The sequence below is a fragment of the Protomyctophum parallelum genome (genome assembly GCF_964188405.1).
Source record: "Protomyctophum parallelum genome assembly, chromosome: 16".
NCBI classification, from domain to species: domain Eukaryota; kingdom Metazoa; phylum Chordata; class Actinopteri; order Myctophiformes; family Myctophidae; genus Protomyctophum; species Protomyctophum parallelum.
In genome coordinates this window covers 40,808,700-40,828,563 of record NC_139711.1, presented here as the reverse complement: position 1 = coordinate 40,828,563, position 19,864 = coordinate 40,808,700, and the positions used below count along the sequence as shown (strand labels likewise).

Sequence of the window (19,864 nt, the reverse complement as noted above, 5' to 3'; positions counted from 1 at the left end):
TGTTTTGACTGGAGGTGGTCCACAGGGCCCCTATGACTTCACGACACCTGTCAATCACACACCTGGGCAAAACCCCCCCTTTTTTTTTCTTTTTAAGTTGTGCCTCAAACTGTCCGAGGGCACACGTTGCACAAGATAAATATTCACAGCCACTGCTAGTGCTACGGAACGACTTCATCCTCCTCCTGGGGGAATGAAACACTGGCAGACATCATATTTCAGCATGCGATCACTACTACTACTAATAATAATAATAATAATAATAATAATGCGATCACTACTAGAGCAACATTAATTTCCATGCCTGAGGTTTATTCTCTCGTTCCCCCATTTGAGATCCTCATTGAACAACAATTCCTTTCATAGTGTTATAATAATATCATAGTGAATAAACAATGTCATGGACTATATAGGCATGCGGTGGAACGTAACTAAGTACAAGTTACTTAACCCATTCTGACTTGAGATCAGATTCTAAAAATGTCTATTACATCCTGACAGTTTCATTATTAACCCATTCTGACCTGAGATCAGATTCTAAAAGTGTCTTCGATTTTTCAAAAATAGCAGACCTACAAGCTCATATCATATGAGCTTACAATTACAATTTACAATTTAGGCATTTAGCAGACGCTCTTAATCCAGAGCGACTTACATTTAGGCAAGAACAAAAGCATGGGAATACATCACATAAAAGCATTTATCATGAAACATGCGTAAGCTAAGAAGGTAACAGTGGAATATCTATATGATGAAACTATACATACACTATACATAATAAACTATACATATTCACTACTATGCTATACATATGTACTATGGCGTGCTATGACTATATACAATACAATTATAGTGCTGTCTACATAACATGCTATAAGTCTAAGTCAAATGCTATCTAAGCCAACAGAAATTCTATCTAAGGGGTTAGGGTAAGTGCTATGGGCCATGATGGAGTCTGAAAAGGTGGGTTTTCAGGCTACGGCGGAAGATTGGGAGTGATGCTGCAGTTCTGACTGCAATGGGAAGTGCTTGTAGATCTGCTATTTTTCAATAGCTAAAGCATAACATGATGCCAACACCAAAATGGGTGCCCGGTCAGAATGGGTTAACCCATTTAGACTTGAGGCTGATTCTAAAATAATAATACAAAATAAATAAAGGCTTCTGAATCCTAACTATGTCAGTGAGGTGCTCAACCTTTTTCATGTCAAGACCGCCAGAATTATCTGTATTTGGCTGCGGACCCCCATCTGAAAATATGTTGTTCAAGGGACAAAAGAAGCAAAGATTTGAGCTAAAAACATTTTCTCTGGCCCGGACAGTTAGCTCAACCGTCTGGGCACCTATAGGCTGCTGAGCCAGCCTGACGGCATGCTGCGGGTTCGACTCCCGATCCCAAAGGCCTTTGGCGCGTGTCTTCCCCCCCCCCCCCCCCCCCATCTCTCTCCCCATTTCCTGTCTGATTATTTTCCTATCAATAAAGGCAGAAAAAGCCGAAAAATATCTTTAAAGGTATATTCAGTGATTTCACTCAAAAAACCTTAGGTTTCGTTTTTGGCTGGGACCTAAGCCTTTCATCCAATCAGGATAGAGAGCCAAAAATGAAACCTAAGGTATTTTGACCCCCAGGGGTTAACTGGGGACAGGGAGGAACTCCTTATATGGTCAGCACACTCTATAGTAGAGAGGATTATCACAACAAAACAAAAAAATAAGTGATATTTGAATTAAGTGAAATCACTGAATATACCTTTAAAAAACATTTGCTCTGAAAGAATAGAGCGTCGCAGTCCCGCCCCCTTTCAGAACGACGAGGGCACCAGGAAATAACAAGCGGTGTGAGCTTATAGATTGGCTATAGTTTCACTACGTTTGAATTAGGTGGTTAACTGGGCAATTCATAAATATATTTTTACAAGTTTCGCCACAAGATGTGTAGCAGAGTGAAAGTCATGAGTTTGCAAATAAATAAAAAATACAAAAAAGATTTGTTTTAAAAAGTACTTAAAGGTATATTCAGTGATTTCACTCAAAAAACCTTAGGTTTCGTTTTTGGCTGTGGGACCCAGCCTTTCGTCCAATCAGGATAGAGAGTCAAAAACGAAACCTAAGGTTTTTTGACCCCCAGGGGTTAACTGGGGACAGGGAGGAACTCCTTATATGGTCAGCGCACTCTATAGTAGGGAGGATTATCACTACAAAACAAAAAAATAAGTGATATTTGAATTAAGTGAAATCACTGAATATACCTTTAAGGGAAATTGAGTCCCCATTGTTTACAATGGGGCGGCTGCCCCGTCTGGCCCGTCGTTGTGGAATATTGTCGTTGTGGCACTTTGGAATATTTTTCAACACGACAACAAAGCGATTACAGCGTTTTGAAGTGGATTTTCATGTTAATCAACTCAGCGGTCGGTGCACTGGCTGTTCAAAGGAAACTTTAAACATATATAGGCAGTCTATCCTGAAAGACGGCCGTAAATTGTGCAACCTGTTAAAGTCGGAGTGCAATGGATCTTTAATTCGGTCATTTTATTTTTAAGATTCAGTCTGAGACGGAAGGCTGTACATTTCCGAACCAATCAGAGCGCCGCATCCCTTCATCCGCGACACGTGGAGTCGACAGACGACAAGCAAAGCATGTTTGCTACTATGTTTATTTCTAACCTATAATGTTTTCAGATATACATATTTTAGTGTGCTGTTTAAAATGATTAATACACTGTCTGGATGTCATCTTGAATGAAATTAAAAACGGAGTAGTTCTGTAATAAAATCAGCTGTGTTTGGAGAAACGTGTAGCAATAGGAATCAAACAGGTGAATGAAATCAAGATTTTTTTGGGCCACGTGTCATCATCATGCACATGCAGCACGTTTTGCTTAAAGGAAGTCATTCCCCCCCCCCCCCCCCCCTTCACACGGGTGTGATAATATTTCACTATATGCGTCTTTAATTAGAGTACAGTATAGTCAAGTAAATGTACTCGGTTACTGTCCACTGTTTATGAATGATGGAGGGCTATCATTGAGACTTCCCATGATGCAGTGCTGCAGCAGCCCACAGGAAGAAGCAGGCTGATTGCATAACGGGCAGAGTATCTTCTGTACGTGTTCTTTGGTGCTGAACTGTGAAGGCGTGCGACTTTGAAAACACTCCCCTGGGACCGCGCATGCTTTTAGTTCCTATTTTGCTCAGCCCACTGGAATAACAGGCTTCAGGGCGTCAGAGTTCTTCTCAGTGCGTGTGCGCGCGTGCATGTGTGCGTGTGTGTGTGTGTGTGTACGCACACAATGTACTGCATGTGTGTGTGTGTGTGTGTGTGTGTGTGTGTGCGGTGGTTTTCAAACCTTTTGCCCAACGCACACCTGTATAGGGGGGTGGGGGGGGAGGAGTAATTTAGTAAGAGAGTGGCGACACTAGCGTTGACTCCCATTGGAACAATGGGAAGCGGAAGTGCTCATTCTATCTCAATGGAATAGTTCCAGCCATAGGAGCAATGTTTGGAACTATAGCCCATAGGCGCCCGCTTTGCGGCGAGATCAAAGCGTGTCACTATACTCTCCTACTCTGAGGGGGGGGTACGCAGATGCATAAAGTGAGTGGCAAATCGAGTGGCAAAGTGAGTTTAACGTCCATTAACGCAGTGGTTTCCCAAACTTTTTCATGTCAAGGTCCCCCAAAATGACACTAATTGGTTCCAAACAGACACACCACAGAGCTCTCTGCACATTGGAGAGCCACTATGGAACATGTAAGCTGTGTGTGTAGTTTCCTATAGAGCCAACATGGCCGCTGTGTGTGTAGTTTCCTATAGAGCCAACATGGCCGCTGTGTGTGTAGTTTCCTATAGACCGATTCCGTAGCGGGTCTCATGGTCGCAGCCTACGTATTTCCTGTAGGCGGACTCGACGTAGCTGCGGGGGTAAAACCGTCACCAGGCGCACCTCTTCCACTACAGTGAACGGCAGAGTGACTGATGTTAGTTTGCCTCAAACTTTACTCCTTTACCTGCTTTTTTACTAACACTAACATTACAAAGATGCCCAGAACATCGAGATGAACCTGTGTAGTTTATGGCTGCTCCAACAGTAGTGGCAACATAAAAAATAAAAAAAACGGAATGTCAAAATATCCACCGTGGTGGCTGAGACCAGAGCCATTGAGTAATGGTTGAGACAAAGCAGTGAAGGGTCCTGAAAGATACATAATTTCAGTCTTACCCAATAACCAATCTTTCTGTTTTATGAACACAAGGCTGCTGTATTTTATACCTCATACTAAGCATTTAAAGTATGAGGTATAAAGTACAGCAGCCTTGTGTTAATAAAACAGAAATATTTGGTATTGGGTAAGACTGGCGTTATGTATCTTTCACTGCTTCGTCTCAACCATTACTCAATGGCTCTGGTCTCCGCCACCGCGGTGGATATTAGACATTCCGTTCTTTCTTTTTTTTTATGTTGCCACTACTGTTGGAGCAGCCATAAACTACACAGGTTCATCTCGATGTTCTGGGCATCTTTGTAATGTTAGTGTTAGTAAAAAAGCAGGTAAAGGAGTAAAGTTTGAGGCAAACTAACATCAGTCACTCTGCCGTTCACTGTAGTGGAAGAGGTGCGCCTGGTGAGGGTTTTACCCCCGCAGCTACGTCGAGTCCGCCTACAGGAAATACGTAGGCTGCGACCATGAGACCCGCTACGGAATCGGTCTATAGAGCCAACATGGCCGCTGTGTGTGTAGTTTCCTATAGAGCCAACATGGCCGCTGTGTGTGTAGTTTCCTACCTTGCCGTAGCCCAGCATGATGATTCTCACCAACACCACGTTGATTCTGGCTCCCAGAGACTGGTCGTGATAGATCTCATTCACCTACAGAACACACACACACACACACACACACGCACACACACACACACGCACGCACACACACGCACACGCACGTGTTCCATGTTAATGATTGTAGGAGCATGTCTCTCATTAATGCTAGACATGCTCTGATACTCCAAAGGACTACGCCAGGTTTCATTACCTAAATCCCAGCCTACAGGTGACTAATGCACAAACCTAGATCTGTCCGGTGTACGTGTGCGTGTGTGTGTGGTAACTAATGTAGGCCTAGAGGTCTGTGAGGCACAAAATCATTACTATCAGATTAATAATGCAGCCCAATGCTTAACTCTGCTATAGGAGAGAGAGAGAGAGAGAGAGAGAGAGAGAGAGAGAGCGAGAGAGAGTATTGCTGAGAGAGGAGTTTCCTCTGGGTGTTTAGAATTGACCAATAAGGGTCCATTTTAAGGATGGTGCTGTGTAGATATAGCAGCACATGGTTGCCTGTAAATCCACTATATCCAGTGTCAGTATCTACTGACTGTCTCCTGACTCTTCCTGTCCTATCTATCTAGTGTCAGTATCTACTGACTGTCTCCTGGCTCTTCCTGTCCTATCTATCTAGTGTCAGTATCTACTGACTGTCTCCTGGCTCTTCCTGTCCTATCTATCTAGTGTCAGTATCTACTGACTGTCTCCTGACTCTTCCTGTCCTATCTATCTAGTGTCAGTATCTACTGACTGTCTCCTGACTCTTCCTGTCCTATCTATCTAGTGTCAGTATCTACTGACTGTCTCCTGGCTCTTCCTGTCCTATCTATCTAGTGTCAGTATCTACTGACTGTCTCCTGGCTCTTCCTGTCCTATCTATCTAGTGTCAGTATCTACTGACTGTCTCCTGACTCTTCCTGTCCTATCTATCTAGTGTCAGTATCTACTGACTGTCTCCTGGCTCTTCCTGTTCTATCTATCTGGTGTCAGTATCTACTGACTGTCTCCTGGCTCTTCCTGTCCTATCTATCTAGTGTCAGTATCTACTGACTGTCTCCTGGCTCTTCCTGTCCTATCTATCTAGTGTCAGTATCTACTGACTGTCTCCTGGCTCTTCCTGTCCTATCTATCTAGTGTCAGTATCTACTGACTGTCTCCTGACTCTTCCTGTCCTATCTATCTAGTGTCAGTATCTACTGACTGTCTCCTGGCTCTTCCTGTTCTATCTATCTGGTGTCAGTATCTACTGACTGTCTCCTGGCTCTTCCTGTCCTATCTATCTAGTGTCAGTATCTACTGACTGTCTCCTGGCTCTTCCTGTCCTATCTATCTAGTGTCAGTATCTACTGACTGTCTCCTGGCTCTTCCTGTCCTATCTATCTAGTGTCAGTATCTACTGACTGTCTCCTGGCTCTTCCTGTCCTATCTATCTGGTGTCAGTATCTACTGACTGTCTCCTGACTCTTCCTATCCTATCTATCTAGTGTCAGTATCTACTGACTGTCTCCTGACTCTTCCTATCCTATCTATCTAGTGTCAGTATCTACTGACTGTCTCCTGGCTCTTCCTGTCCTATCTATCTGGTGTCAGTATCTACTGACTGTCTCCTGGCTCTTCCTGTCCTATCTATCTGGTGTCAGTATCTACTGACTGTCTCCTGGCTCTTCCTGTCCTATCTATCTGGTGTCAGTATCTACTGACTGTCTCCTGGCTCTTCCTATCCTATCCATCTACTACACAGCACAATTCAACTAGTTCTTCCTATATCCTATGATAGGATATAGGAAGAAGAAGAAGATTAGATAGGATTCCTATCTAATCTATCTACTACACAGCAACAAGTCTTGATGAATGAAAAGATGAATACGCACAACAATAGTAGCCGTACTTATAAACGCCCCTCCAAATAAACACCTGAGCTATTATTTGCACATCAGGGGTATTTATTTATTTGCAATTTGGGTTCGGTCAGGGCTATTATTTGGAGTTTCTTCAGCCTATAATTGGAACTGTAACCAAATAATGGCCCGGTGTAGGCCGGTGAAACATTTGATAAAAAGGAAGTATTAAGTCGTTTTTTCATTATCTGTATTTGGCCGCTGACCCCCATCTGAAAATATGTTGTTTCAGGGACCCCCCCCCCCCCCCCCCCCCCCCGAAGAGAGAAAGCTTTGAGTTTAAAACGTTCACTGTGAAAGAACATAATATTCAAACCTTTGCACCACATTTTTCAAAAATAGAAGATCTACTAGCTTGTAGATCTGCTACTTTTCAAACAGCTAAAGTATAACATAATGCTTAAAAAAACACCAAGAGGGGTTTCCGTCATGAACAGGTTTAACATGTTGTTACCGTTTGGCCTAAACACCTCAGACGGTTGCATCAACACTTGACAAGCAATTACTATTTGTCAGGCGTTAATATTATGCACTGAACCACATTTTGGCAGCGCAACGACAGAGAGATGAGCCTTCGGAAACACTTGGCGTTCGTTGTTTAGTTGCGTTCATTAGACAAAAGGCTTTTGGCCATTATTATTGTCTCTCTATTCCCAAACACATGGAGATATTGAGAAAACACAAAGCCACCGGATAATAACCCATTTAGACCTGAGGACGCATCTGTGTCGCCTGAGCTTTAACCACTATTACTATGAAACTTTAGCTGTTTGGTGAAAATGTGGCGCAAATCTTTGAATATATATTCTTTCACAGTGAATGTTTTGAACTCATATCTTTGCAACGTGGGGGGGGGGGGGGGGTTTGCCTGAAACAACATATTTTCAGATGGGGGTCAGCGGCCAATTACATATCATTCTGGAGGTCCTTGACGTGATATAGTTTGAGAACCCAATGACATCATAGAATCATAGGATTAGTTCTGAAAAAACTGTCATGATTTAGAAGACATTTTGTAGAATCAGCTCTCAATGGGATATAAGCTCCATTCCGGTGGCAGGAAGGACCTCTCAATGGGATATATAAGCTCCATTCCGGTGGCAGGAAGGACCTTCCAGCCAAACGTGGAGACTATTATCACCTGGCTGACATTTCCCAGTCAGTCGCTGGAGGCTTCCATCGGAATAGGAACAGGATATAATGCTATCATCAGGACGCTAACATGCTTATCACACACACACTGAGGGAAATGCACAGGAACAATCAAACCCTATCAACCCGGTTTCACTTTGCCATCGCATCCGTGATCACACTTACACACCATGCGCACGCACGCACGCACGCACGCACACACACACACACACACACACACACACTGCACACTCCTCCCTCATTAGCAGTGAGTAGCTCATATATCCAGAGAGAGGGTGATTAGCACCGTGTAACGATGCCTCCATCCAACACCAGCATGCACCTGTACTGTATACATCCATCACCACAGGAACATCATTACCCATCATGCACCTGTACTGTATACATCCATCACCACAGGAACATCATTACCCATCATGCACCTGTACTGTATACATCCATCACCACGGGAACATCATTACCCATCATGCACCTGTACGGTACATCCATCACCATGATACATCTGTCTGTCTGCATCTGTCTGTCTTTTGGGGGGCTGGGTACGCCAAAATTAAACCAAAATTATAACAAAATACCCCTCATTTTGGCTAGCCCGGGGTCCCCTACACTACTGTAAATCCGGCACCGTTTCCAGGCATAATGAATCTATCTTTCTGACCCCAACTCTCTCTTGCAGACAAAATGTTAGTTCCATTTACTGTACATACACGGGAATTGTAAGGACAGATAGACATGCTTTGGCTTTGTATCCATTTTCTGTCTTCAATAATATTATCTCTTGGTTCATGAGCTCCATGGATGATACTATACTGCAGAAGAATGAAACCCTTGTTCTCCCTTCCGAGCTGTGTGTGTGTGTGTGTGTGTGTGTGTGTGTGTGTGTGTGCGTGTGTGTGCGACCGTGTGTGTGTGTGTGTGTGTGTGTGGTTTTTTTTTTTGGGGGGGGGGGTATTCATGTCCAGATATCAGCAATGCATACATTGCTGACACTGATTGTGTTAATTAAATTGTTAATTGAAAACATTATGTTTTTAATTAATGTTAATTTCAATCCCCCCACCCCGCAAAATATAATAAATGCGTGCGTGCGTGCGTGCGTGCGTGTGTGTGGGAGGTAGGGGGTTGTAAGGCTATCTGCATGAGGACATCAAAGCACTCCCACAGAAAACTGCTAAATCCTGTCTGCGAAGTTCAACTGGAGTGTCACTGTGTGTGTGTGCGTGCACACGTCTGTGTGTGCGTGTGTCTCTGTGTGTGTGTGTGTGTGTCTGTGTTTGGATGTGTGTGGGCGTGTGTGCTTCCCACGCCTTTCCCAGTGTTTACCTCAGTCCTCCGTCATGCAAATTTGTTCCCAGTAACACTTATTGATGAGCACTGGCTTTTACCCATAGAGTTATAAACTACTACACTACACTGGCTTTACCCATAGAGTTATATATAAACTACTACACTACACTGGCTTTACCCATAGAGTTATATATAAACTACTACACTACACTGGCTTTACCCATAGAGTTATATATAAACTACTACACTACACTGGCTTTACCCATAGAGTTATATATAAACTACTACACTACACTGGCTTTACCCATAGAGTTATATATAAACTACTACACTACACTGGCTTTACCCATAGAGTTATATATAAACTACTACACTACACTGGCTTTACCCATAGAGTTATATATAAACTACTACACTACACTGGCTTTACCCATAGAGTTATATATAAACTACTACACTACACTGGCTTTACCCATAGAGTTATATATAAACTACTACACTACACTGGCTTTACCCATAGAGTTATATATAAACTACTACACTACACTGGCTTTACCCATAGAGTTATATATAAACTACTACACTACACTGGCTTTACCCATAGAGTTATATATAAACTACTACACTACACTGGCTTTACCCATAGAGTTATATATAAACTACTACACTACACTGGCTTTACCCATAGAGTTATATATAAACTACTACACTACACTGGCTTTACCCATAGAGTTATATATAAACTACTACACTACACTGGCTTTACCCATAGAGTTATATATAAACTACTACACTACACTGGCTTTACCCATAGAGTTATATATAAACTACTACACTACACTGGCTTTACTCATAGAGTTATATATAAACTACTACATTACACTGGCTTTACCCATAGAGTTATATATAAACTACTACACTACACTGGCTTTACCCATAGAGTTATATATAAACTACTACACTACACTGGCTTTACCCATAGAGTTATATATAAACTACTACATTACACTGGCTTTACCCATAGAGTTATATATAAACTACTACACTACACTGGCTTTACCCATAGAGTTATATATAAACTACTACACTACACTGGCTTTACCCATAGAGTTATATATATAAACTACACTACACTGGCTTTACCCATAGAGTTATTATAAACTACTACACTACACTGGCTTTACCCATAGAGTTATATATATAAACTACACTACACTGGCTTTACCCATAGAGTTATATATAAACTACTACACTACACTGGCTTTACCCATAGAGTTATATATATAAACTACACTACACTGGCTTTACCCATAGAGTTATTATAAACTACTACACTACACTGGCTTTACCCATAGAGTTATATATAAACTACTACACTACACTGGCTTTACCCATAGAGTTATATATAAACTACTACACTACACTGGCTTTACCCATAGAGTTATATATAAACTACTACACTACACTGGCTTTACTCATAGAGTTATATATAAACTACTACACTACACTGGCTTTACCCATAGAGTTATATATAAACTACTACACTACACTGGCTTTACCCATAGAGTTATATATATAAACTACACTACACTGGCTTTACCCATAGAGTTATATATAAACTACTACACTACACTGGCTTTACCCATAGAGTTATATATATAAACTACACTACACTGGCTTTACCCATAGAGTTATTATAAACTACTACACTACACTGGCTTTACCCATAGAGTTATTATAAACTACTACACTACACTGGCTTTACCCATAGAGTTATATATATAAACTACACTACACTGGCTTTACCCATAGAGTTATATATATAAACTACACTACACTGGCTTTACCCATAGAGTTATATATATAAACTACACTACACTGGCTTTACTCATAGAGTTATATATAAACTACTACACTACACTGGCTTTACCCATAGAGTTATATATAAACTACTACACTACACTGGCTTTACCCATAGAGTTATATATAAACTACTACACTACACTGGCTTTACCCATAGAGTTATATATAAACTACTACACTACACTGGCTTTACTCATAGAGTTATATATAAACTACTACACTACACTGGCTTTACCCATAGAGTTATATATAAACTACTACACTACACTGGCTTTACCCATAGAGTTATATATAAACTACTACACTACACTGGCTTTACCCATAGAGTTATATATAAACTACTACACTACACTGGCTTTACCCATAGAGTTATATATAAACTACTACACTACACTGGCTTTACCCATAGAGTTATATATAAACTACTACACTACACTGGCTTTACCCATAGAGTTATATATAAACTACTACACTACACTGGCTTTACCCATAGAGTTATATATAAACTACTACACTACACTGGCTTTACCCATAGAGTTATATATAAACTACTACATTACACTGGCTTTACCCATAGAGTTATATATAAACTACTACACTACACTGGCTTTACCCATAGAGTTATATATAAACTACTACACTACACTGGCTTTACCCATAGATTTATATATAAACTACTACACTACACTGGCTTTACCCATAGAGTTATATATAAACTACTACACTACACTGGCTTTACCCATAGAGTTATAAACTACTACACTACACTGGCTTTACTCATAGAGTTATATATAAACTAATACACTACACTGGCTTTACCCATAGTTATATATAAACTACTACACTACACTGGCTTTACCCATAGAGTTATATATAAACTACTACACTACACTGGCTTTACCCATAGAGTTATATATAAACTACTACACTACACTGGCTTTACCCATAGAGTTATATATAAACTACTACACTACACTGGCTTTACTCATAGAGTTATATATAAACTACTACACTACACTGGCTTTACCCATAGAGTTATATATAAACTACTACACTACACTGGCTTTACCCATAGAGTTATATATAAACTACTACACTACACTGGCTTTACCCATAGAGTTATATATAAACTACTACACTACACTGGCTTTACCCATAGAGTTATAAACTACTACACTACACTGGCTTTACTCATAGAGTTATATATAAACTACTACACTACACTGGCTTTACCCATAGAGTTATATATAAACTACTACACTACACTGGCTTTACCCATAGAGTTATATATAAACTACTACACTACACTGGCTTTACCCATAGTTATATATAAACTACTACACTACACTGGCTTTACCCATAGAGTTATATATAAACTACTACACTACACTGGCTTTACCCATAGAGTTATATATAAACTACTACACTACACTGGCTTTACCCATAGAGTTATATATAAACTACTACACTACACTGGCTTTACCCATAGAGTTATATATAAACTACTACATTACACTGGCTTTTACCCATAGTTATATATAAACTACTACACTACACTGGCTTTACCCATAGAGTTATATATAAACTACTACACTACACTGGCTTTACCCATAGAGTTATATATAAACTACTACACTACACTGGCTTTACCCATAGAGTTATATATAAACTACTACACTACACTGGCTTTACCCATAGAGTTATATATAAACTACTACACTACACTGGCTTTACTCATAGAGTTATATATAAACTACTACACTACACTGGCTTTACCCATAGAGTTATATATAAACTACTACACTACACTGGCTTTACCCATAGAGTTATATATAAACTACTACACTACACTGGCTTTACCCATAGAGTTATATATAAACTACTACACTACACTGGCTTTACCCATAGAGTTATATATAAACTACTACATTACACTGGCTTTTACCCATAGTTATATATAAACTACTACACTACACTGGCTTTACCCATAGAGTTATATATAAACTACTACACTACACTGGCTTTACCCATAGAGTTATATATAAACTACTACACTACACTGGCTTTACCCATAGAGTTATATATAAACTACTACACTACACTGGCTTTACCCATAGAGTTATATATAAACTACTACACTACACTGGCTTTACCCATAGAGTTATATATAAACTACTACACTACACTGGCTTTACCCATAGAGTTATATATAAACTACTACACTACACTGGCTTTACCCATAGAGTTATATATAAACTACTACACTACACTGGCTTTACCCATAGAGTTATATATAAACTACTACACTACACTGGCTTTACCCATAGAGTTATATATAAACTACTACACTACACTGGCTTTACCCATAGAGTTATATATAAACTACTACACTACACTGGCTTTACCCATAGAGTTATATATAAACTACACTACACTGGCTTTACCCATAGAGTTATATATAAACTACTACACTACACTGGCTTTATCCATAGAGTTATATATAAACTACTACACTACACTGGCTTTACCCATAGAGTTATATATAAACTACTACACTACACTGGCTTTACCCATAGAGTTATATATAAACTACTACACTACACTGGCTTTACCCATAGAGTTATATATAAACTACTACACTACACTGGCTTTACCCATAGAGTTATATATAAACTACTACACTACACTGGCTTTACCCATAGAGTTATATATAAACTACTACACTACACTGGCTTTACCCATAGAGTTATATATAAACTACTACACTACACTGGCTTTACCCATAGAGTTATATATAAACTACTACACTACACTGGCTTTACTCATAGAGTTATATATAAACTACTACACTACACTGGCTTTACCCATAGAGTTATATATAAACTACTACACTACACTGGCTTTACCCATAGAGTTATATATAAACTACTACACTACACTGGCTTTACCCATAGAGTTATATATAAACTACTACACTACACTGGCTTTACCCATAGAGTTATATATAAACTACTACACTACACTGGCTTTACCCATAGAGTTATATATAAACTACTACACTACACTGGCTTTACCCATAGAGTTATATATAAACTACTACACCACACTGGCTTTTACTCATAGAGTTATATATAAACTACTACACTACACTGGCTTTACCCATAGAGTTATATATAAACTACTACACTACACTGGCTTTACCCATAGAGTTATATATAAACTACTACACTACACTGGCTTTACCCATAGAGTTATATATAAACTACTACACTACACTGGCTTTACCCATAGAGTTATATATAAACTACTACACTACACTGGCTTTACCCATAGAGTTATATATAAACTACTACACTACACTGGCTTTACCCATAGAGTTATATATAAACTACTACACTACACTGGCTTTACCCATAGAGTTATATATAAACTACTACACTACACTGGCTTTTACCCATAGAGTTATATATAAACTACTACACTACACTGGCTTTACCCATAGAGTTATATATAAACTACTACACTACACTGGCTTTACCCATAGAGTTATATATAAACTACTACACTACACTGGCTTTACCCATAGAGTTATATATAAACTACTACATTACACTGGCTTTACCCATAGAGTTATATATAAACTACTACACTACACTGGCTTTACCCATAGAGTTATATATAAACTACTACACTACACTGGCTTTACCCATAGAGTTATATATAAACTACTACACTACACTGGCTTTACCCATAGAGTTATATATAAACTACTACACTACACTGGCTTTACCCATAGAGTTATATATAAACTACTACACTACACTGGCTTTACCCATAGAGTTATATATAAACTACTACACTACACTGGCTTTTACCCATAGAGTTATATATAAACTACTACACTACACTGGCTTTACCCATAGAGTTATAAACTACTACACTACACTGGCTTTACCCATAGAGTTATATATAAACTACTACACTACACTGGCTTTACCCATAGAGTTATATATAAACTACTACACTACACTGGCTTTTACCCATAGAGTTATATATAAACTACTACACTACACTGGTTTTACCCATAGAGTTATATATAAACTACTACACTACACTGGCTTTACCCATAGAGTTATATATAAACTACTACACTACACTGGCTTTACCCATAGAGTTATATATAAACTACTACACTACACTGGCTTTACCCATAGAGTTATATATAAACTACTACATTACACTGGCTTTACCCATAGAGTTATATATAAACTACTACACTACACTGGCTTTACCCATAGAGTTATTATAAACTACTACACTACACTGGCTTTACCCATAGAGTTATATAGTTGCTCAGTGGCGTTTTGAAGTAGCCTGGTTAATAAACCAGACTAATATCGCACGGACCGCGGGATATTAGTCTGGGGAGGCTCAGCTTGGATTTCATTTCCAGGGGGGCGGGTTGAAACATTTTCTCTTTGACGCAATTGGTCAGAGCTACTGTCAGTCAAAGGTCTCAAGCATTGAAAGTCACTGTACCAAAGCCCGCCCATATTGCATACCGTGTCCCGATTGGCCGCCCCATTTCTCTGGTGTAGGAAATGGGCGTACAATTGAGCCTCTCCAGACCGTAATCCGCCAGCAGGCAATTTATTTTTGCCAACGGCTGATTCGGTCTGGTTTATTAACCAGGCTAGTTTTGAAGCACCCGGAACCCGTTAAAATCAAATCTGTAACTATTCCTACTAATAATACTACAGTATGTGTGAGGATGCCTTCAATGATAATTGGCGACCCGGCAATAACGTCATGCATGCAATGCACAATTAAAGAAATCACACCCGTGTGAAGTGAGGGGCGCTAGCTTCACTTTTGAAGTGAGCGCTTTTAGACCTCACTTTTCTCTTCAGTATGTCAAAGCTGGACATACTGTAGGAGGGGCTAACGCCCCTCACACCTGTGACCAAAGTGACCACAATTTGCCTCCTAACCTTTGTCGTCAATGTTTGTGTTTACACAAACACTCGAAACTATAGTTATAGGAAACGGTATATAGCAAAACAATATGCGCTTACACAAACCCTCAAAGCTGGACATATAGGAGGGGCTACAGCGCCTCCTCTCAAACATTCTGGATGAATTCCTCAATTAAAGCATGGCAAAACATCACCTCGTGCACTATTATAGCCTACAGATCTGCCCTACACACCACTGCCTTTAGAGGGCACTAAAGAACATCATTGAAGTCCACGTTGGACACCAACCTGGGCGTGTTGGTTGTTACTTTACTTTCAGGCTTAGATGGAAAAAACTACTCGGGTCAATACAAGGAAACAAAAACTACTCAGGTCATTACTTGGAAACAAAAACTACTCAGGTCAATACAAGGAAACAAAAACTACTCAGGTCAATACAAGGAAACAAAAACTACTCAAGTCAATACAAGGAAACTAAAACTACTCAGGTCATTACGAGGAAACAAAAACTACTCAAGTCAATACAAGGAAACAAAAACTACTCAAGTCAATACAAGGAAACAAAAACTACTCAGGTCAATACAAGGAAACAAAAACTACTCAAGTCAATACAAGGAAACAAAAACTACTCAGGTCAATACAAGGAAACAAAAACTACTCAGGTCAATACAAGGAAACAAAAACTACTCAGGTCAATACAAGGAAACAAAAACTACTCAGGTCAATACAAGGAAACAAAAACTACTCAGGTCAATACAAGGAAACAAAAACTACTCAGGTCAATACAAGGAAACAAAAAACTACTCAGGTCAATACAAGGAAACAAAAACTACTCAGGTCAATACAAGGAAACAAAAACTACTCAGGTCAATACAAGGAAACAAAAACTACTCAGGTCAATACAAGGAAACAAAAACTACTCAGGTCAATACAAGGAAACAAAAACTACTCAGGTCAATACAAGGAAACAAAAACTACTCAGGTCAATACAAGGAAACAAAAACTACTCAGGTCATTACAAGGAAACAAAAACTACTCAGGTCAATACAAGGAAACAAAAACTACTCAGGTCATTACAAGGAAACAAAAACTACTCAGGTCAATGCAAGGAAACACGTTGCAAAATAACATAGTGTCAGTGTCCCCCAGACTATAGAGAGAGAGAGAGAGACAGTTTTCTGAAAAAGCTATGTTTCTATGTCAGTCGTTCTTCGATTTCTCTAAAATAGCAGACCTACAAGCTCATAGTGCGCTATGAGCTTGTAGATCTGCTATTTTTCAAATGCTAAAGCATAACATAATGCTAACACCAAAAGGGGTTCCCGCCCAAAATGGGTTAACCCGTCTGTAAAACAACTGCCCTCTTCAGACCACGAATGCAGCATTTAAGGTGGTTGGTTGCACACTGGACGCGATGGAGAAACGCAGCTAAAAATCCGAACAAAACGCGCTCTGTGTGCAGCAGAGACCTTTACTATGGCGAAAGACATGCAAATGCCACTCCTTTCCATGACATATTATTGGAAGGCAGCGTTCAGGAGAATTGCTTTTTTTTCCTGAAGTCTCCTGAACTTGAACGCAGGATTTTGCGTTGAACTATTGTTTAGAAATCCAATGTCGTTACACCGCATCTCCACTATAGCTACTGGGTTGCGCCCTGAAAATAGCCGATCTACAAGCGTAGTGTGTGAGTTGCTGTGATAGCAGGAGAAGGATATCAAATGGAACACAACCACCCTAAAGACTAATCATTGTGTATATTCCTGCACTATACAGTACCTGCATTGAGTGACCTTGGTACATAGAATTTGATCTATTGAAGATTCTGACCTTCAAATGTACATAATCTTTGTTTTGATTGTATTGCTGTATTGTTGTATTGTTCTTTCTGCTTTGGCAATGTAAACGTATGTTTTATCATGCCAATAAAGCCCTTTGAATTGAATTGAATTGCATGCATGCAACAGAGACACAAAGTGAAATAGAGAAGAGAGAGAGAGAGAGAGAGAGAGAGAGAGAGAGAGAGAGAGAGAGAGAGAGAGAGAGCAATCCCGACTGAAGTGAGCAAAGCAAACTTTCAAGAAGAAGAAAGTAGCCTGAATGCCAGGCGTGGGAGGCAGGCATGCAACCCTTATTTATTTATTATTTATTCATTTCTGCTTACCAGGCTGGCAGTAATTTATTCTGAACACCCCCACCCCCCCGTACATCAGAGGGGGTGGGGGTCTCCCGTTCTGGTCTCCTATTCCATTAAGACCTGAGGGCCTGATTCTACAAATGTCTTCTAAAGTACTTTCTACTATATGTCAGTGGTTCTCAAACCTTTTCATGTCAAGGACAATTATTATTATGTAAGCAAAGATAATGACTTAAAAACATTTGCTGTGAAACAATGTATATTCAAAGATTTTCACACGTTTTCACGATTTAGTGTCGCGCTACGAGCTTGTAGATATGCTATTTTTCCAACAGGTGAAAGTTTAAAATAATGAAGCGGTTAACAGTTATGGTGACAGACAGATAGATCTTAATGGGCTATTCTATTGTCAGACAGATTTCATCCTCTCTTGTTCTCCAGAAGCAATAGGAGACACAAAGAGGCATCCTCTCTTGTTCTCCAGAAGCAGTAGGAGACACAAAGATGTGCCCGAGGATTTGATGCTGTTTCGCTGCAGCTGCAGTGATTGGTTCCACACCGCACAGGTGGTCGGAATAATGCTAGGGGAAGCACACATGGTGGGCGCACAGCCGTGTGCACGCACGCACGCACACACGCAAGCACGCACACACGCAAGCACGCACGCACGCACACATGCACGCACACATGCACGCACGCACGCAACAAATAGCACTCTCACTACAGTTTTAATTTGCAAAGATTAAAGTCTGCGGCACACACTAACGCGCGCACACACCCACACACGGAACAATATGTGGAAGCTCCCAAGACAGGGGATACACCTCTCTCTCTCTCTTTCTCTCTCTCTCGCACGCACGCACGCACGCACGCACGCACGCACGCACGCACGCACGCACAAAATCTCATCACATTCAGACAGAGACCAGAGGATTACCTAGGGTAGGAACATGCAGCAATTGGATATTTAACATGTTTGTGTGTGTGTGTGTGTGTGTGTGTGTGTGTGTGTGTGTGTGTGTGTGTGTGTGTGTGTGTGTGTGTGTGTGTGTGTGTGTGTGTATGTGTGTGTGTGTGTGTGTCGGTCTATTTCTATGACCTCGGTGTATAATTTGAACTAGAGTTGCCATGCAATGATTCCAGATATCTTTGAGGAAATCAATCAATTCATGCACAACGAACCGCCATGATGCATCAACTCTGATGTCTTTCTGACTAATAAAGCATTCAATAATTCAATCAATCAAATAAATCAATCACATATTTCAGCAATAACAATAATTACCCAATAATGACCCAATATTTTTTTTAGATAAAACTGTAAAATAACCGTTTAAGATATTAAACATTGTGCATGCTAGCCTGAACTTAATCACTTCCATACTAGGGAGAAATGTATGCCACACAAGATACAAGTAGATCTGCTATTTGTATACCAATGAAAAATGACTTATACTGGATCTCTTGTCCACCAGTCCCTTCCTAACATTTTAGTCTTTAGTTTTTAGTTGTTGACAAAATTGTCAATATATTTAGTCTTCATTTAGTCAGTGCAAAAAGGTAGTCCACGATCATTTCTTTTCATAGTATTAGTCGCCAAAATCAGCACCGCTACTTACGATGTTGATGAGGGTGAGCAGGTACTTCTGTTACTTACGATGTTCATGAGGGTGAGCAGGTACTTCTGTTACTTACGATGTTCATGAGGGTGAGCAGGTACTTCTGTTACTT

At 39.9% G+C, this 19,864-nt stretch overlaps 1 protein-coding gene across 2 annotated transcripts in view; it reads right to left on the bottom strand.

Moving 5' to 3' along the window:
• The window catches only part of LOC310873990 (A disintegrin and metalloproteinase with thrombospondin motifs 2-like), a 344,256-nt gene that overhangs the window by 184,428 nt on the left and 139,964 nt on the right, over positions 1 to 19,864 (bottom strand). For both annotated transcript variants that reach the window (XM_083786632.1, XM_083786633.1), the window contains exon 5: positions 4,788 to 4,871. In XM_083786632.1, coding sequence (XP_083642758.1) covers positions 4,788 to 4,871 — 84 coding nt within the window. The remainder of the gene's footprint in view (positions 1 to 4,787; positions 4,872 to 19,864) is intronic.